At 41.2% G+C, this 21,327-nt stretch overlaps 1 protein-coding gene across 3 annotated transcripts in view; it reads left to right on the forward strand.

The window, feature by feature from the left end:
- The window catches only part of MAGI2 (membrane associated guanylate kinase, WW and PDZ domain containing 2), a 1,320,571-nt gene that overhangs the window by 1,236,756 nt on the left and 62,488 nt on the right, over positions 1-21,327 (forward strand). For all 3 annotated transcript variants that reach the window (XM_032401138.1, XM_032401137.1, XM_032401139.1), the window contains exon 21: positions 19,911-20,049. In XM_032401138.1, the coding sequence (XP_032257029.1) occupies positions 19,911-20,049 (139 nt within the window). The remainder of the gene's footprint in view (positions 1-19,910; positions 20,050-21,327) is intronic.

A 21,327-nucleotide genomic window follows, 5' to 3' on the forward strand; every position in this document is an offset into this window, starting at 1 on the left:
ATATGGGTCCCTCCTGCTTTATATCCTTGTCAATGTCTGATATGAAATTGATGTTAAATTTCTGTTAGTATAGTGGACGTAAAATGCTATATCCTTATGGTTTTGATTTTCTTTCTATTAATGAACATCTTTTTATATGTTTGAGTTATTCATTCTCCTCTTCTTTGATTTTTAAGTTTGTATCTCTTGACTACATTTCCATTATTACTGTTGTCTTTTCCTGATTAATTTTTAGACATGATAGATATTGTATTTTGGTTGGTCTTATGTGCTGAACATATCTGTTCCCAGTTTGTGGCAGTTCCTTTTTCTTTAGAATCTCTTCTGATAAAGTCACCTTCTTAATTTTTATATACTCAAAAATATCAATATTTTGTATTACTTGCATTTTTGTGCTTTAAGACATCCTTTGCTATCTTAGAGTCATATTTTTTAATAACTTTTAAAGTTGGACTTTTCACATTTAAATCCACAATCCATCAAGAATTGGTTTTTGTATATGGTATGAGGTAGAGATTCATCTTAAAAAGTGTTTAACCATGGTCTTTGGTTTGTAGTAAAATTTAATGTGTTATATTGTAAAGGCTTTGATATGTGATAGTGCATCATAATCTTCTCCAAATCCTCCACTGTCTCAGCACAACACTTCCCACCTTACGGGTGTTTGGGAGGGTTAGAATATCATGGCCAGTGGACACCTCCTGATGCCCCTGTCCTTACACCACGCTTCTGACGGCACTGGTAAGAAGCACAACGGCTTCCTTCATCACCTTGCCAGGCACCTCCTCTCCCCCATCCCATCCTCTACAGATGTTCTCAGAAGCTGCTCCCTGCTCCATTCTTCCCAAGCACAAAACCAGGGAACAAAACTCCTAGATATCAAGGAATATGAGAAATGGCCAGCCAGTTTGTTTTCTTTTGTCCTGTAATAGCTTAATAGGACACCCCCTGGGAGTGTTGTAGGAAGCAAGGGATGGGCCTCAGCAGCGTGGAGAACCGATCCCAGCCTGCATTCAGATAAGCCAGCATGGCTCAGATATCGCCAGTCACAGAGAAGTATCTGCTGTGTTTTTTGGGTGCTGGTTTCCTTAACCACAGACTCCAGGAAATTAAAAATCCTAATGGATTCACTTTGCTTTTCATCCACGAGAGAGAGTTAAGATGGCACTGAATACAAGTATAAAGTTCTTTTCTGAATCACATAAGCATGAAAAGGAAATATTTCAATTCACAGCCTAGATATAGTCATGTGTCCTTTCAATTCTGAGCAATTGAACACATATATATTCAGTATTTACTAGAATAAACATTTCTAGAATATACAGAGAAACACTGTGAAGCGCTGTGGGCAGCAGAGTAGCATAAGGGAAAGAGCCTGGATTTGGGCAAATTTCAGCTTACTTACTAGCTGGATAACCTCAGTTTCCCCATCACAAAATGGAGATCAAGACATACCTACCTTGCAGAGACAATCCCTACTCTTTAGAAATGTATCCTTTATGATGTCTACATTGATCAATAACTCAGGAATAAGGCTGACTGCAACAAGAGCTATAAATATCATAGCCACATATATTTTTAAAGATTTATTTTATTTATTTATTTGAGAGAGAGCGTGAGCCGGGGAGGGGGGAGCAGAGGGAGAGGTTCTCAAGCAGACTCCACACTGAGCACAGAGCCTGACACAGGGCTCAGGCTCATCACCTGGAGATCATGACCTGAGCTGAAACCAGGAGTCAGATGCTCAACTGACTGAGCCACCCATGTGCCCCATCATAACCATATTTTTAAAACAAAAATTGACATGTGATCTGACAAAAAAAAAGAGTCCAAGAGAGTACCTTAGTACTCTAATATTAGAAATTGAAATTATCCCAGCACATCTAAGACATGCAATCCCTCTAGTTATAATAGAAGCAGTGACCATTTGCCATAGGGAAGATCAATTTTGTCTTGGAGAGAGTCCTTAGAGGAAATGACAGTTGAGCAAGGTCCTAATGTGCCTTCAACAGATAGATATGAGCAAAGACTAGAAGAATTCCAGATAGCACCAGGAGTATCATAGAACACAACAGAGACAGGTAAGACAGGGCCCTTTTCCCCACGTGCCTTTTTAATCATATAGAAAAGATAATCCCCAGGACTCCAAAGAATCTCCTGAGGTAGGAAAGGAAGCCAGGAAATAAGATGGGGGTAAAGTCAGCAGGAACCTGAATACTACCCCATACCCACAGCCCTGTTTGAGTCAAAGCAGCTCTGCTCTTACGTATCATTTATTGCTTTTCTTAAGTAAAGTTTAATTCGTAAATGACTTTCCACTACTTAGTGCTTAATGAAAGGTTGACTATGAATATATATATATATATATATATATATATATATATATATATGTATATGTATATAACTTAGGTAGTATGTTTAGTCCTTGAGTTGTTTTCTGTAACTAATCCACGTGGCCCTTTGGTGACCCTGTGATTTTTGCTTTGGTTACCTACCCTGCAAAACTGTGTGGGTCCTACCGAGGACAGAGAGCAACAGCATTGTGGGATGTCACTCAGGTCTGGGAATCTGTTTTCAAGAGAGTGGTCCAAGTAGGAGAGGGAGCAAGCACCACCCAGCCCTGAAGGCAGAGTTGCAGAGTTGTGTGATCCATATGAGGGTTCAGACTCTTTTGCAGGGAAAAGGAAGCATGTCAACTAGGAGTTGAGACAGTGACCTCGAACAGTAGATGTTGGATACCCTAAAAAGAGCACTGGTGGGAAGCAGGCAAAGTGCAGTATGGTGGCCTCCCAGCCTGGGCCGTAGAGGAATGTACTGAATAGGCAGGCTCCTTTGGGGTAGATATGTTGCATGCCCAAGCTCCTTGAGCTTCTGAAGGTAAATTAGAGAGGCCTCTCGAGGAAAAGAACAACTCCAATGTGTCATATGGGAAACGACACAGAACGTCTTCACCCATTGTAAGAAAAGTATAGGCATTGGTGAATTGCAGAATTTTTAAATTGTTGGTTGTTTGCATCCCCACTCATTTGTGCTGGCCTTTTTAAATTGGCCACACTATTATCATTGGCACATCAACGTGTCTTGGAATGAAATGAATACATGTAGAGTTTCCACGTAGCTCCCAGGGATCCACTAAAACTTACATTCAGAAAAGGAAAACTAGAGAATAGAAATACACTGGAAATGACCAAGAGAACATGGCAGAAACAACAGAGCAAAGAAGCATGTCACAGCTATCTCTGCTAACCAAGATACTGTTTCTCGATGCAACAAGGCCACTTATGTTATGAATAAAAGCTTAGGAAAGCTCATACTTGACAGTTTTATACAGGTCATAATAATAGATGGCATCAGTGTTCTTCCAGTAGAGAGGCAAAAGCCCTACCTTTTTAGTGATGTATTATTGCTTTCAAAACTTTGTTAAGAATATCTAAATTTGAAAAGGGACCAAATGGTTTTTAAAAGCTCCCTAGGTAATTCTGATGCATACACCTGGAGAAAACCCACTTTTGAATAGGCTAGAATAGGCAGTCAGGCATTAAGTGGACCAACAATATGAGGCCAAGAAAAAATAGTTAATCTTTTAGAACTCAGTCATTTCCTAAATATGTCATTAAGAAAATGACAGAATGGTTAAAATAATTCCACTTTTATTTATATGATTAATTTAATTCTTTGGGAAAAAATACTTTTCATTTTCTAAAGACCTCTTAAACAGCTAATGGATTAACTTCTAATAAGACCTTTGTCTGCAAATTACAATTAAAATATTTGAGTTGGTAATTGGCACTTCATGCATTTCATGATGCTTCACAAGTGGAGTGGAGAGATAAAGTGTAGGTATTTTTCTTAAGCCCACAATTCAGATGATTGTTCACTATATGGAACCTAAAGATTTTAGAAATTATTTGTATTTGAAAATGAGAGTAAAAGTGAGACTGTAAAAACCTCCAGACCTACAAGATTTCAAGATTTATGTATAGGGCGATAGGAATCAAAATGATAGGAATGCTGCCACTGGGCTGGCCATATTGACCAAAGGACACTGTGGGAAGTCCAAGAAAAGACAGACAGGTATGGAGACCCAACATGTGGTGGAGGCAGCATCACAAGTCAGGGGTGGGGGACAGACTCTCCATAACTGGTGCTGGGACAAATAGTTATCCATACAGATAAGAATGAATCTCTACTTCACACCGCATACAGAAATCAGTTCCAGGTGGATTAAAGACCAAGTGTGAAAAGCAAACTACTAAAACCTTTAGGAGAAAATATAATAATAAACACATTTATGCACATTGTAGTCAGGAACCCACTTTTTTTGAAAAACTTGGCCATTAAAGAACTTAAAGGAGAAATGAAAACGAGGTCACTTTTCAATTATCCAGAGTGAGAATGATGAGCAAAACTAATAGATAATCCCCATGCTTCATTCAACTCCCTGTTTTTATTCTGCTGTTCCTCTCCGTGAGGTATGATGATGTCAGATCTCAGCCTGATTTAGGGAATCGCCCAGAACAAGACCAGCCACTTCCTTGGGTGGCCTGCTGAGAGCTGCTCTTTCATAGAGCCAGTCCTACTGATTTGTCTTTGCCTACACTCTCCCAATGGCGAGTAGAAGTAAAAGTTTTTCTCTGGGAGAAAACAGAGTTTGGGAAGCACTAACCATCCCTCCTCCCCACCTCATCCCCCGTGAGGGAAAGAGGTATTAGAACTTTGCCCTGTTCCCCTCCCACAAGATTGGGAATGTTTGACCCATCCTTGCCTTCTACCTCAAGGCAGGCTGATGATTGTTTCTTATCTAGAAGGGGCCGAGCTAGTGGATCAGGAAGAGACCTCGATGAGCTGGGGAAGGGAGAGAAAGAGGAAGGAGAGAAAGCACGAAGAGGAGTTCTAGGGCAGTCTGCATCCCCACCATTCCCCACGGGTTGAGTCGACACTACAGAGTGCTTTGGGACTTAAACCACCTTTCTGGTGGGATATTTTCTGGCCAAAGGGACCCCTGCTGAAAGAGGCCATAGGTTACATTACCCATAGTGCTGAATGGAAGAAGAAGAGGCCAACCTCACTGGTGTCTCCCAACATAGAGAGAAACTCCACATCAGGTCTTCCAAAAAAGTGACCCAAAGCATCCTTAGGAGAGAGGCAGCATTTGGATGTCCACCGACTTTAAATTCCCTGAGGTCAGAAATCTTATCTTCCTTCATTCCCATAATATCCCCAGCACCTAAGGTGGTCCCTGGCACAAAGTGAACACGTGAATTGAGAACCTCCTCCTAGAACAGCAACAGAAAGAGAAAGGCAGACTGGCCACCAGTAACTCTCAATCCCTCATGAATGTTGGTCCTCTTCACTACCCAGCCATCAGAGCTTCTCTTGCAGACTGAGAGGAGAAAGAGGGAGGGGTTGGGAGAGAGAGAACAAGACTCTTTCCCCATATAAGTGGTTCAAGCCTTCAGCCTAGTCTGCAGTGGGAAGGGGAGCTTTTAATTGAAAGTTAGATTGCAGTGCTAACTGCACGATGCTTTTTTAATAGCTGCAAGTGTTGAAAGATAATGGAATTGGAATACTACCCAGAGGGAAAGGGGTGGAGGGAGGTCAACAGAGCACAGCTGGTAGCAGTTATTGGAAAAATAAATCAATCACGCATTTATACCTCAGTGACTAGAAACACTTCAATCAAACAAGTAACAGTAGCCACGTGGTATCCTTGGAAAACAAAGGTGATTAGAAACCAAAGATTCTCTATCAGGACAAGCCTGTGGAATTGATTTTCTAGAAATGATGATGAATTTGAAAGTGTCCATTCATGCATTTAATACTCAGTCTTTTTGGTGAAAAGTGGCCCATATTTGTAAAATGAGACAGCATCACACCAAAAACAATGCAAGATCGTACAGAGACAATATAGGAGGGGTCGGCCTTTAAAAGTAGTGATAAAATGGTGAACTCAGGCAGGTTTGAGAGGCCACTCTAGAGATATCCAAAGATGACTTGGAAGTGTAAGAAGCTGAATGGAAGAGATGATGAGGACCATCATCCAAGGCAAGAACCAAGGACAGAAAACCAGAAAATACACTGAAGGAAGTGAAAGAATCAGGGAAGCACGATTAAGAGGATCCAAGTCATTCTTGGATGTCCACCCACACCAAGGGCATCAGCTGCTAGCCCAAATTAAGGGGTAGTCAGTGGTGTGGAACAGCTCAAAGTAACTAACCATTCAAAGACTAACCTGCTTTCTTGGTACCCATGGCACCCACTATACATTATTCATAAGTTAATTGACAGCTGCCAGTAAAATATAGATCTACATCTATAGAGAGAGATATGATGTCTCTATATAGAGAGATGTCTCTATATAGATATAGATCTATCGATATCTATAAAATATAGCTATATGTAAAATACAGATATATATATAAAATATAGGTCTATATCTATATACAGAGATAAGATATAGATATCTAACTCAGATATAGATATAGATATCAGATATCTATATCTGAATTCAGATATCTGTATCTGAGTGAGAATTTCACTTCCCAAAGTTAATTTGAATTTTTCTTTGTTGTCTCTAGTTTAGAGAGTATGTTTGCTCATTTGTTTGTCTGTTTGAGAATTAAATGAGCTAATGCTTCTAACATACCTGGGAGATATCTGGCATAAAACTATGCTCGGTAAGTGCTAATTACTGTGAAGGGTCAGTTTTTCATCTGGGTGGTTCGTGACCACATCATAAGTTCCTGGGTAATTGAGAGGTTAGTAAAGGGAGAGAAACCTAAATGCTTGTGTATAGTAGACTAAGTGTGAATGTTCACACACAGAACTGAAGATAATTTGAGTCTAGTTAGGATACATGGTAGAGTGATGTCACTTTAGCTGCCTTTGTCGAAATCATCAGTTATGAAACTCACTAAATTGCAACAAAGGGTCCTCGGGTCTCTGAACATGGAGAGTGTCTCATATGCTAGAGTCTCAACTCATGTCTCGTGTCATGACCTCACATCAAACTGCGCGTCTTTTCTCCACCCAAAATTCCATGCATTTCCCTGGATGCAGGAGTCATTTCTCAAATCATTTGGGAAAGGAGTAGAGGGAAGAAAATGACTGTGATTCAAGATTTAAGTGGGAAAGTCTCCTTTGGAAAGTGGCTGATTTGCCAAGGGATGTACGTGAAACTCTGAGACTAGCCACAGTTACATTAATCAGACAGTTATTAACCTAAACTGCAAAGTGGGGAGAGTTCAAAAAGTGCATTTCGAAGCTACGATAAACCAGAGGCTTTTTATTCTAGTGATTTAAGAAAGCTTTACATTTTTATTTCCAATTAACCTATCAATAGTGATGTCACTTAAATACTCCTAAGGAATATTATCTCCTCATTATTGCCAGAAAACATGCTGCCCAATTTCATAGCTCAGCTGTTCTCATGCATGGATGGACAATCTGAATTAACTTGAACAGAAACAAGATTTTTAGACACTCGGCTACATTCCTACTTGTAAAATTTAAGTAATTAAAATGTGACTTTAAATAGTAAAAGAAAATAAAGTGGATAATGTTTATTTTGTGCATCAAAATGATAGTGATACAATGCTTCTCTAACTTTCTATGTATTCAGTATTAGCATATCAATAGAAAAATTATTGTAATCCACACATTCCCTGCCAGTACAACTGAAGATTGTGGCAATGAGTAAAGACCCTCTGGAGAGCTGTCTTAAAATTAAGCTATTAAGAAAGAGTGTTTTTTTTTTTTCATTATGAACAAACAAAAATAGCTGACCCGGGAGATGGGAGTTTTTTCTGCTCTGTAGACATACTCCTTGTGCATTTAAAAATCAGACACAAGGATACCCATTATTCTGTTGATCTGAAACTTTGACACCACAGAAATAACATGTATTCAAGGAGAAAGTTGTTGAAGTGATCAGGGAAGTTCAGACCCACAAAGTCCTAATTAGATTTATTCACAGTTGTAGGGATTCTCATTACACCTTTAATCAGACCTTCCTTCTCCTTCTACTCATGCTTGAATGAACCTGGACCTCAAAGCTATTTGTAACACATGATTCTGTGTGTATTCTTAAACAATATCCCAAAGGTTAATAATAAATCACAAACATACATCTTCATGTAGAAGGAACTTTTAATTCTGAACTAAGTAAAAACCTACTCTTGTATCTTTCTGCCTTGCTCAACAATGCGAAAGCAACCTCAGAAAGAGTGAGTTCTGGGTTTAGACATTAGAAATCCTGTGTCTTGTCACCTCCTCCTATGAGCTACGTGGCCTTTCTCAAAGAGTAAGATAATAGAAACCAAAGATAAAAGATTAATAATATAGGCTCGTTGCCCTCAATGCCCCAAGTATGCTTTAGTGGGTGTATTATCAAGAACTGCTTCCTTTATTTACTTTACTCCCAAATCAATCAATCAACCAACCATTTTCTCTCTTCTCTCTCTCTCTCTCTCTCTCTCTCTCTCTCCCATACACGGTATTGTGCTAGCTGCTATAAAGGATATTCTAGAAATGTAAAATGTGATCTTTGCCCTCAAGCTGTACACTAGGAAGGAAAATTTTAGGGCCCATATGAATGCATTTCCCAGCACTTCTCACAGGACTCAGGAAATACAAAAAATAACGTCTGCTTTCATCTCTTTATGCCAACAAAGGTATGGTTACACCAAAAAGAAAAGAGATGCCTCCACCTTGTGGCTGGGTCTTCTTCAGCTGGGAAGCATTGTTATTTCTTTCTTTTTTTTTTTTTTTTTTTCCCCAACCCATTTATTTCCAGGCCTATAAAGGGAATACAACTTTATTTTTTTTATAATTTTTTTATTATGTTATGTTAGTCACCATACAGTAATTCATTAGTTTTTGATGTAGTGTTCCATGATTCATTGTTTGTGCATAACACCCAGTGCTCCATTCAGTACGTGCCCTCTTTAATACCCATCACCAGGCTAACCCATCTCCCCACCCCCCTCCCCTCTAGAACCCTCGGTTTGTTTCTCAGAGTCCGTAGTCTCTCATGGTTCGTCTCCTCCTCCAATTTCCCCCCCTTCATTTTACCCTTCCTGCTATCTTCTTTCTTTTTTTTAACATATAATGTATTATTTGTTTCAAGGGTACAGGTCTGTGATTCAACAGTCTCACACAATTCACAGCGCTCACCATAGCACATACCCTCCCCAATGTCTATCAGAGACCAGATCTTTTGGGGGGGGGGGACATTATTCTGTCTGCCACAGGGAGGTATCTCTTTCCCCTGGTGCTCCCAGCCTGCACGCTCTGGGCCTGGCGGCGCCCGTCCCTCTACGGTGACAGCTCTCATCAGACAGCCCCTCTTTCATGGCTCCAGCTTTCACCAGGCCCCTGAAACTTTTCTTCCTCTCCCAGGCTCTTCCAGACAGATGGGGTAACAGTTCCCACTTTCAGAGCCTCAACAGCCCTCTTCGGTTCCCGAACCCTGCCCACACCTCTGAAATAGTCCCATCAGTAAATTATCCGCAAAATCCCAGCTGACTGATCCACCTGTGCCATCATCACACTCATCAAGCAAAGCCCAATGCTTGCTGCATCTGATTAGGAGTCTGCAGAATAATAATACCTCATTTTCTCTCAGTTACACCCAGGGAAGGGAAGTGACAGCCAACACAGGGTCCACAATAGAAAGTTTCCTCTTTGATTTCCTTTTGGTTGTTTTTCAATGCAATAGGGAAACTGACTTCATGACCTAATGTAAGTGATTTCTGGGCAAATGGGTGAGCCACTAGCTGAACTGCCAATGATAGCTTTCTATTCCTGCTCAGGTGGGTCACTTTTTCTTTTTTTTTAAGATTTTATTTATTTATTTGACAGAGAGAGAGACAGCGAGAGAGGGAACACAAGCAGGGGGAGTGGGAGAGGGAGAAGCAGGCTTCCTGATGAGCAGGGAGCCCGATGCGGGGCTCGATCCCAGGACCCTGGGATCATGACCTTAGCTGAAGGCAGACGCTTAATGACTGAGCCACCCAGGCGCCCCTCAGGTGGATCATTTCAAGATGTTTCCCCTGTCTCTTCTTTTTGCCTGAGCCGTCAAAAGAGCATATGAAAGTGAAAAGGGTTGTGGCTATTTTTTCCTTCATAGAAGATATTTTGCTTCAACCAGCTTGTCATTAAAATCTTTGTTTGCATCCATGTCTGTGACCACAATGGAAGTTATCCCTCTGTTTTAGCTTAGGGTTTGGATTAGCTGTCCAGCATTCTATGAGATTCTTTTTCTAAGAACTATCTATCTAAAATCATAGAATAAAAATAGAAAAATAGCATCAACATCCTACAGGAATTCCTAAAATGCAGAACTTACCAAAGCAACAGATTTTTTTTTTAGTTTTTCACTTCTCAGTGATGTTTTAAGAAAAACATTTACCTCATTTCTACCATTAAATATCCCCAGTAGCTCAGCTATTTCTCTCCTAGTTTCATTATAAACACCTTACCACTGTTTCATTTTTTCTCTCCTCTGCATTTTGCAATGACAATGACAGTAGTAACTATGAGAATTAATAATACAGGATTATATTTGTATAGTTTAGAGTTTACAAAGCACTTCCATATACTTTATATTATTTGATCATGGTCACATCTGGTTGACATAGATCGTGAAACCAAACTTAAAACTTTTATAGATCTTACCTAAATTTGGCTTACACAATAAGGAGAAAAGAGTCAAAAAACAACTTCTGAAAATTTTTTTCTTTCAATCATACATCCATGTATTGAACAAATATGTATGGGTATGTACCCCACGTGGCTAAGCCTCTGCCCTTAGAGAGTTTACAACGTAGTGATAGGCAAAGCTCAACACTTTTAAAGAAACACTGAGCAAAGGCACCCAACCCAGACTGGTGGGATCATGGAAGGCTTCCTGGATGTGGTGATACCTGAGGCAGGTCTGAAGGGATGAGTAGGATATTTGCAGAATGGAGGGCAGATTCTAGACAAAGGGCACACAAAGAGACGTACTTTAGACAGGTAGGAAGAGATCATCAGGGAGCGTGCATAGCGCAGGGGAGTGGAGCACGTGAAGAATGGCACATCAGCACCCATGAAAAACCCTAGAAGAGTAAGGAGATTTAGAAAGAAGTAATCTAATAAAATTCTCTGTATGAGATTAGTATTGCTAATATTTGATAAGGAAAAAAGAAAGGTTCGCTGGGAAAGATACCAAATTGTAATTTAGACTTGACCTCCACAGACTTGGCACAGCATCATCCTTAAATTTTACATATATTTCCATGTTTTAATTAGAGGATTTTAAAAGTAAGAATGAGAAATGGGGGCTTCTGAATGGAGAGCTCCCCTTGGATCTCCACCAAAGGCAGCCCCCTGATTTGAATGACCAGCCAGGGCACCTCCCCGGCCACCAGGCAGCAAGCCCAAGTCAAAGACTGGAACATTGTTTGAGCTGTGACTAAGTCTGTTCTAAAGGAAGAACGTGAAATAGGGTACATCACCCACTTCAAGAGATAACCCCTCAGAATTCTGCAGCAGCCCCTAACTTCTTGCTCCACACCCGTTCCCCTCACTTTCGTGGCCCTTCTCAACAGCTGTGTGCTCAGGCATAACCTTGATGAAGGACCCTTCTCTAAGTCCAGAAGGGCTATTTCACACTTGTGTTTAGATGAAATATCTTGAGATTGAGTTTGGAATGTTTTCGTTATAAGTGTTTATTTTCTAGAGCGTAGTATAAAGAGAGTTTCAGACAGTTCTCCACGTATGTATTAATTGAGGCAAATAAAAGTCGCAGAGTTTCGGTGCTCTCAAACACATGCTTCAGTCTCCAGCTGGGTCGGAAGCTTCCCCTCCGGAAAAACCTGCTGACTTGCTGGGCTCCTGTGCATTACGGAGGCAGTCGTGCACAGCGGTTTATCACAAGAGCTGGGTCCTCCAAGAGGTGCTCGGATAGCATCTATTTCAGGCACCAGCCTCGTGGAAGAAACGGAAGTTTAGCCAGAACACTCACTGTGACCCCTTAGAAAACATTTTTACTGTAAGGGTTATTAAATAACATCTAACGAAAGTTAATGTGAAAACAGCCATTACCTATTAAAGGTCACCATTGAGTTGAGCATCAGCCTACGCCTTTGCTCCAGCAGGACCGTCAGGGCCCAGGGGTCATGTTGTCAGAGCACCTGGTGATGGTGCCCGTGGTGGGCAGCAGCCAACAGCTGGATTCGAATTTTTTTTTCCTGGCACTTTATGATTTCGTTCACACTCAGCCTCCATTCCCCTTTCTTTCAATCCTTCAGCATTTGTTTCCCATTGCTTTACCTGTCTCTACCAATTTTTGTAGGTCACCATTACTGAAACATCACTGACTATTGAAATCGCTATGGTGTAGCTGGAAGGGCTTAAGGCAGCATTTCACGAAAGGGTTAAGATCTGCTGAGATGCACGAAAGCTGAAGTCACCGTGTCGTGAGAGTACAGACGGCTACTCTAACTGAAAAGCAAACCTAAGGCACGTACTCAACCGTGATTAACCAAGGGCCTACTTGTCAGGAACTGTGTAGATGACAAGGACAGGAGGTACGTTCCTTGCCCATGAGCGGTCTGAAGTCAGCGAGAGAAGCCAGCCTGTAAGTGAAAAATTTGATGGAGCTACCCTGTGACCTCAGATCGTCAGCCACAAAAATGGTCCACAGCTAAGTCTTCCATGAAATGAGGAATAGACATATCCATTGTTTGTTGGTATAAAATTCAAAAAGAGCTCAAATCCTCACACCTAATTATAAGCTAGGATTTTAGTCATGTATAATCATGCAAAATAGGTTCTTGTGGTGCAATAGTAGGTGTGAGGGCTGTTAAGTGATTACAACCCGCTAAGCATGTTTGTGAGATGTCGAGCAAGACTTGAGCGGGAACGACTGTGACTCAGGGCTAAAGGAAATCCAGGATTAATCGAGTTCTTATAAAGATTTCATTGAGCCAAACCAAATACTTTCTCTACGACTTGGCTACAAAAGTGCACACAGTACAGAGTTTACATTTTTTTTTCCTACAATTTGAAATATTAACCACTTAAGAAATATTGAAACTTTTACCTTTCCCTGCCTTGGTTTTCCAATAAGAAAAGGTTTTACCTGCAGAGCTCCTGGCAAGTTCAAGGATTTGGTAATAGCTTAAAGAAAATCCGCCATGATGTATTGAGCGGAAATGTGGGAGTAGAAATGCAGAACTTATTAGGCAGTGCTGAGAGAGGGCAGTCTTGTCTTTTCTTTTTTTTTCCCCTTTTTTTCAATTGAAGTATAGTTTGACACACAGTATTACATTAGCTTCAGGTATACAACATAGTGATGCAACAAGTCTATGCATTATGCTATGCTCACAAGTGTAGCTACCTTCCGTCACCATACACACTATTACAATACCATAGACCCTTCCCTAAGTTGTACCTTTCATCCCTGTGACTTATTCATTCCATAACGGGAAGCCTGTACCTCCCTGCCCCCTTCACCCATTTTGCCCATCACCCCATGGCTGTCCCCTCAGCCAACCATCAGTTTGTGAGAGGGCAGTCTTATCCCATTCCTTGTCCCTAAGGCATTGCTGTAGGGCTGTTAGTTTCCCCAAGGGGACCACAGATATAAGTATTTCTTCCACAGGAAAAAAAAAAAAAAAAAATGAATGCCTAGAATAGTCCTTTGGTTAGTTTTCTAAATTTGACATCTCCTTGACACACACAAATTAACACACACATGTTCGTGAACTTTGGGTCTCCCTCTCTCCCCACCTCCCTTTTTCTCTCTCCCTGTACCCCTCCTCCTCCTATCTCTCTCTCTCAATTCTAACAAGAACTTGATATTTTAAAAATTCTCTAAGAACAGGTGGGGCAGTTGGTTGGGCTTTTTTTTTTTTTTTTTCCTTAAGTAGGCTTAACACCCAGTGTGGAGCCCAAAGCAGGGCTTGAACTCATGATCCTGAGATCAAGACCTGAGCTGATATCAAGAGTCGGACACTTAACTGACTGAGCCACCCAGATGCCCCAATAAATAGAGGAGATTTCTAAAGTTCCATTTTAGTAACGTAGCTTAGTTGAAGATAGCTCTCTAACAGAAAGTATAGAAAGAGAAGACAGACTATCTTTATCCCTGAAAGGACTGCGAATTTCTGAATGGTTTTATCAAATTAATTCCCCCAGTTGATTCACATGTGAGGGAGGAAAGTGATGCTCTTCAGCTGGCCATATCTTGATAGCTGCAGTGAAGTCAGACGAGGTAGGAAGGTAACCAGAGAACCTCTTCTGCCCCTGACAGACTCCTCTCATTATACATCCACATACTAAAGATGAAAGCGAAAGGAATCAAATCCAAAATTTATTTAGGGAGTCCCATTTAAGATGAGTGTGCGTACTACCAATAATGGGGTAAAAATAAAAATTAAGCCTTTTGTACAATTTCTATCATTTCACAAAAAGGAACGGAGGTCTTGAGTCTGGGCCCCGCACTGAGTTTTGTTACCAATGACACTAGGTCCGAATGAGTTCGCCCACTTTTATAATCTGCTCAGCACACTTTGTAAAATTCAGAGTCTGTGACAGGGACAGCCTTTCCATCTTATTACCTGACCAGCATCCTCCCACACACACCAATTTTTTTTTCTGAATTTGGTAAGATCTTGGACTATTCCCAAACTTCCATTGCTTCCAATGAGGCAGTATCCTCCAGTATCCTGTCATGGGGAAAGGACTTTGGAAGGGACTGGAAGTCTTAGATGAAGGCTAAGGATCCTCGCTCCAATCAGCATCAGAGGTGTTCTCTTCTCCCTCTGAGGAGACCCTATATCGAAAGCTAAAAGTGGAAATCTGCCACACCAAGAGGTCAGGCCATGCTCCTAGGTGCTCAATAAAAATAATAGCCCGACCCTTCCCAGAGCCCCTTCCCTGAAACTCCTGCCCAGGAGATGTCATTGTGGCCCCCATGCAGCCCTTGAACCCCTATGCTTCTCAACCAGCCCTTCAGCCTTCCAACCCACCACCTCTCTCTCCCCTGTTAATGTCTCTTCCCTCAGTTCTCATGAGCTGTTAGTAGGGGAAAGGGAACATAAGAAATGCACAAGAGAATGATACATCAAATTTTTTAAGTCTTGCTATACCCAAGTGTGTGACCAGAATGCTGATGACATGTGACCACTTCTGTGACACCACGAGATTCCTTTGCCCTCTACATGACTATTTTAGAGTCAGTCTCAAGACCTAAGGGTCCTCAGGCAATGGTGGCTGTCAGGGTTGATTTGGGGTCAAGAGTGCTATTATAACCCCTTCTCCCATGAGTCTCAAGATAAGCCGTGTGTAAATGCTTCATTCATTCACAAATATGTACCGGGCATGCCATACAAGATACATCATTAAAAAGAACCCCTCAGTCCAATGGGCTGCCTGGGTGGCTCAGTCGGCTGACAGTCTGACTCTTGGTTTCAGCTCAGGTCAGGATCTCAGGGTCGTGGGATCGAGCCCCCTGTTGGGCTCCATGCCCGGCAGAGAGTCTGCTTAGGATTCTCTCTCTCCTTCTCCCTCTGCCCCTCCCTGCTAGCTCTCCCTCTCTCTCTCTCTCTCTCTCAGATAGATAGATAGATAGATGATAGGTAGATAGATAGATGATAGATAGATGATAGATAGATAGATAGATAGATAGATAGATAGATAGATAGATGATAGATAGATAGATGATAGATGATAGATAGATAGATGATAGATAGATAGATAGATGATAGATAGATAAATGAAATTAAAAGGAACGAGTCCCTGCCCTCATTTGCCCCACCATCTCCTTCCCCACAGCCTCCCAGTTTCTCACTTGGACAGACAATGTGATAACCTCACAACTCAGCTCCCTTCTTCAGTCTCCCACTTCCTCTCCAGTCCACTCTCCATAATGCCTCAGAGAGATTTCTAAACATCTCTTTGCTTCCCTGAACAGGTTGCTGAATAAAATTTTCAGTGTCTTACTGTTGCCTTTAAAATAAAGCCTGGGCTGGGGCGCCTGGGTGGCTCAGTTGGTTAAGCGACTGCCTTCGGCTCAGGTCATGATCCTGGAGTCCCGGGATCGAGTCCCACATCGGGCTCCCTGCTCAGCAGGGAGTCTGCTCCTCCCTCTCATGCTCTCTGTCTCTCATTGTCTCTCTCGCAAATAAATACAATCTTAAAAAAAATTAAAAATAATAATAAATAAATAAAATAAAGCCTGGGGTCACCAAGGTGACTCATTCAGTTGAGCGTCCAACTCTTGGTTTCAGCTCAGGGTCGTGAGATCAAACCCCGCATCAGGCTCCGTGCTTAGTGTGGAATCTGTTTGAGATTCTCTCCCTCTGCCTCTGCTCCTCCCCCCACTCAAACAAATAAATAAATAAAATCTTTTTTAAAAAAATAAAAATAAATAAAGCTTCAACTCCTGAGTAGCAGAATAAACTAACTGACAGTTCCCGAAATATACCATGGTCTCAAGTCTCAGGGTCTTTGCACGTGCTGCTCTCTCTGCCTAGAATGCTTTTCTTCCTCCTTCACCCGGGGAATTCTTACTGATACTTCAAAACTCAGTTGAGATGTCACCACCTCCAGAAAGCTCCCCCTGACTACCAGCTCACCCATTCTGATTTAGATGACCCTCCTTTCTTTTTTTTAATTAACATATAATGTATTAATTTTTTCAGGGGTAAAATTCTGTGATTCATCAGTCTTACACAATTCACACCATAGTACATACCCTCCCCAATGTCCATCACCCCGCCACCCTATCCCTCCCACCCCCCTCCACTCCAGCAACCCTCAGTTTGTTTCCTGAGATTAAGAGTCTCTTATGGTTTGTCTCCCTCTCTGGTTTCATCTTGTTTCCTTTTTCCCTTCCCTTCCCCTGTGATCCTCTATCTTGTTTCTCAAATTCCTCATATTAGTGATATCATATGATAATTGTCTTTCTCTGACTGATTTATTTCGCTTAGCATAATACCCTCTAGTTCCATCCACGTTGCTGCAAATGGCAAGATTTCTTTTTTTTTGATGGCTGCATATATATACATATATATATATATACACACATTGTGTATGTGTGTGTGTATATATATATATATATATATATATACCACATCTTCTTTATCCATTCATCTGTCGATGGACATCTTGGCTCTTTGCATAGTTTGGCTATTGTGGACGTTGCTGCTATAAACATTGGGGTGCACGTGCCCCTTCGGATCCCTACATTTGTATCTTTGGGGTAAATACCCAGTAATGCAATTGCTGAGATGACCCTCCTTTCTATTCCCTTAGCACTTTGTTAATGTCCAGTCATAGCAAAAATATATTGAATAATAATTTTATTTACCCACTTTATCTCCATTTAGACTGAGAATTTGTTGTAGATAGAAACTGTACCACTTATCTCTATCTTTATCTTATCTCCCTAGTAGACACTCTAGTACATGATAGGTGCTCAGAAATCATTTGATGAGTAAAGAAGCTCCAAGTCTAGGAGGAAAGACAGAAAAGTGTAACTGTAACAAAGTGTGATAAATACCAGAGTGGGGTGCAGTGACAAATGAATACAGAGACTGGAAATGTCTGCTTGAGAAGAAGACAGGGTCTAGGAAGGAATCCCAGAGAAGAAGATGCTTGGGCTGGCCTTGAGGAAGATCAGGAGATCATCAGGCATATAAGGAAGAGAAGGCAAAGAGAACAGGAGCATATGGAAAACCCTGGATGCTTCAATAGGGCATGAAGCGTTTGGGGAGATTTCTCTTAGAAGAATGACTCTAGTGACAAAGAAAAGAAAGATATTGATGGGAGGGTGACAGGAGAATATTGGGAAACCCAGTAAAGGCCTGAATTGCACTAATTAGCAATGGGATACAAATGAAGGCAGAGACAGATGTAGAGACATTCAGGAAATGACCCTCAGCATGACCCTTAGGTTTCTGGCTTGAGTGAGTGGTGGTACTGTAAATCAGAATTAGGCATTAAGAGGAAAAATGGCTTTGGGAGAGATGGTAAGCCCAGTCTGCTGGTATTGAGTTGGAGTTGTCCATTGGACCTCTAGGTGAAGATGTGTAGTAATCAAGTGGATATATGAGTATGAAGCTCAGAAGAGAGTCTAGCTAAAAATGAAGACTCTAATATAACTTAATTGGAACTTTTGTTTTACTTCTGTGACTTAATACCGTGCCGTGAGATTTCAGTCATGGTGGGAACTGCTGGGAAAGCATTAATTGGTCCCATCTCTGCCACTAGCTTGGATACAGTGGCCTCCAGTAAGCTGCTCGACTTCAGGCTGTGCCCATTGCCTTATGGGAAAGGAGACCATTAAGGAGAACTGAAGAAAAATGTTGCAAACATTGCTTCTAAAACAAATCAATTTAGTCCTGTCGTTCATGATTCTTGTGTGAAATGTGGAAGTCATACCAGTGAGGCAAACTTCTTCCACTGCCCAAAATCCATACTTTCAAAGATCACTGTACACAAAGGGGAGGGGAAAGTCTTTGCCTTCATTACACTGAAGTCCCTATCCCTAGCGAGTCCTCTTTAAATAAAGAGACAGGGGCGCCTGGGTGGCTCAGTCGGTTGAGCGTCCAGCTCTGAGTTTCAGCTTAGGTCATGATCTCACGGGTCAGGGACGGAGCCCCGCGTCAGGCTCCGCGCTCAGTGCAGAGTCTGCTTGGGATTCTCTCCCTCCTCCCCCTCTGCCCCTCTCTTGCTCATTCTCTCTCTCTCTCAAATAAATAAACAAATCTTTAAAAGAAAATAAGAATGCATGAATGAATGAATAAAGATGTTGCTCCCCTGCTAAAACAAACGTGTTTGTTCTTTCCCCCATTTTGAGCGTGGGGAGTGGTCTTATTTTAGTGCCATCTCGCCATTGTGATGGCCACTTTTTATTCCTATTCTTGCCCCACACCCATCTTGATAGTTTATTTGCAATTCTGTCTGTGTTATAGAGTTTAGGCTGAGATCTGCTTTAAGGGACCCAACTAAAATAGCATTTTTGCAAAGCAACTCATTGTGCTTTTCCTGGCTAATTTATCTTAAGTGACTTGCACTGAAATGAAACATATTTTAATTCAAAGTTTCCTGACAGTAATGGTACTGTGGGAGTTACATGATGTGTTCATGGTTGAACCTCTTTTATTCCAGATATCTATTCGCAAAGGCTAAATGGGAATCGCTTATGGAGCCCAGGCATTTCTAACAATTCAAGAGGGATTGGTATTTAACCAAACAGTTCTGGCAATCAGGTGTGAGCATGGCAAAGATTTAACAAGGGCATTAGTCATGTGTGGAGAATGGAGGATCTCATTTTTAATTCAAAGGACTGTGATAGAAAACTCATCATCAAACTTGAATATCAACCAGCCATGTTTACAAAGAAGGCAATATCACAATAGCACTCAGGGAAATTTAAATGATGCATGATAAAAATTCTCAGAGAAGCCCAAAAGCCAATCATCCCATCCAGCATACTGAATTAAATGCTGCACTAAGCCCAATGCTGGGACTGTATTCAATGAAAAGGCCTTAAAATATTTACTTCTTGTTTCAAAGCAAAGGTACCAGGTTTATTTGGAATTGTGGTATCAAACATATTCCCTAATTTTAAAAAAATGCTAAAAGTTTGACTAAATCCTCTGCCACACTGACTAAAAATAACATAGCACCCCAACGTTATGGTCCGATGTTTGAACTCCTGTAAAGGTAAATCAAGTCTGGTGGTCAGATTCAGGATGCCACCAGGAAGTAGCCACTTCTAAGAAGGAGCAGACCGCAACCAAATTGTTCAGATGCTCTCTGGAAACTGGTCCTCTAAAGGATGCTTTTCTAATCTGTTGGAAATGCAGTGTGAGTAGAACCAACTTTGGCTGAGTTAATGTTTCCTTAATTAACAGGTAGGAGATCAAATCATCGAAATCAATGGGGAGAGCACAAGGGACATGACACACGCCAGAGCAATAGAACTCATCAAGTCGGGAGGAAGAAGGGTCCGTCTCCTGCTGAAACGTGGGACGGGGCAGGTCCCGGAGTATGGTACGTTTCACATTTTGATTCACCTTTTATCTGTTTCTTCTGTGTACTGTAAATGCCTCTGCTTATTTGTAAAACTATATCAGTTCTCCAATTCTACCTAAATATATTTAGCTATCAATAGATATATAGATATATATATATATATACGCGTATGTACATTGAAGCACAAGATTTACATGTGTGTGAGCTCTTTCTTTTGTTCCCTTGGTTAAGTGATGTTTAAAATAGCAAATAGAGGACCTTTCAGGGCATCTCTGAGTGTGCAGGGAGATCCAGCCACCACTTATACATTAGAACTTTTGCAATTTGACTAATAGTCCTCTGTTCATTTGAGTTCACAGTAATTTATCAATTATTTCCTAAAATCACTCATGTTCACACTGCCCTGTATGGTGTGTGACTGGGAACAGGAGAAAAGCAAGAACAAATCTTCAGGTAGGTAGATTAGAATTTAAACTTCAGTTTACGCAGTGGTTGCATTTTCTTAGTACTTAGGGATAATCCAAAAATTCACTCGTATGCTGTGTATCTCTGTGCTTTTCAGGAAGGCATGGAAGTGCATTAGATCTGCCTTCAGAAGTCTTTAATAGTATTTCGCAGGAGCCCACTGAAGGCACCACTGACAGCTTGACTAAGGAACTTCTGGGTGGTCATTGCATGAGATGCATCAGCCCCTGAGCTGGGCTGTAATTAATCTTAAGGAGTGTCAGAAAGACAGAGAGCAGTGAAGACCAGTGCTGATAATACCTGTCCATATTAGGACAATGGGACCTAACTGTGGTCCTGAATAATAAGCTCAAATTGTTGATCTAGACTCTCACTCTCATCTCTCCATCCCCTACCCCCACACCACACACACACACACACACACACACACACTCTAAATAACAGTTTTCCCCCTCCAATTATGCTTACCTTAATTATGGGCAACTTTCCTAAACTACCTAATAATTGACTGAACACTTCCTTAGTTAGCAGGGCAGGATAGTTCTGAGTTCATTTGAAATATCTGAATCCAAATGCCCTCAAAAACTTTGTTTTCAAGATCTTGAAACCCCAAAAGGACTGGCGAGTACTCAACTAAGGAAAGCATTGAGAAGTTTCTGTAGGCTTGGCTCTATGCCCCAGGAAAGATTTCAACCCAGCTTCCCATCCTTAATGCTTGGATCTAATAAAATATTAATATTAGCAACAAGCACAGGCCTGATCCTATTAAATGGCACCAGCACTAATCCCTTTGTAAAGAATCTTACTCTTGGAATAGAGTAACTTTTTGCA

The sequence above is a fragment of the Phoca vitulina genome, unplaced genomic scaffold (genome assembly GCF_004348235.1).
Source record: "Phoca vitulina isolate PV1807 unplaced genomic scaffold, GSC_HSeal_1.0 scaffold4, whole genome shotgun sequence".
NCBI lineage: Eukaryota > Metazoa > Chordata > Mammalia > Carnivora > Phocidae > Phoca > Phoca vitulina.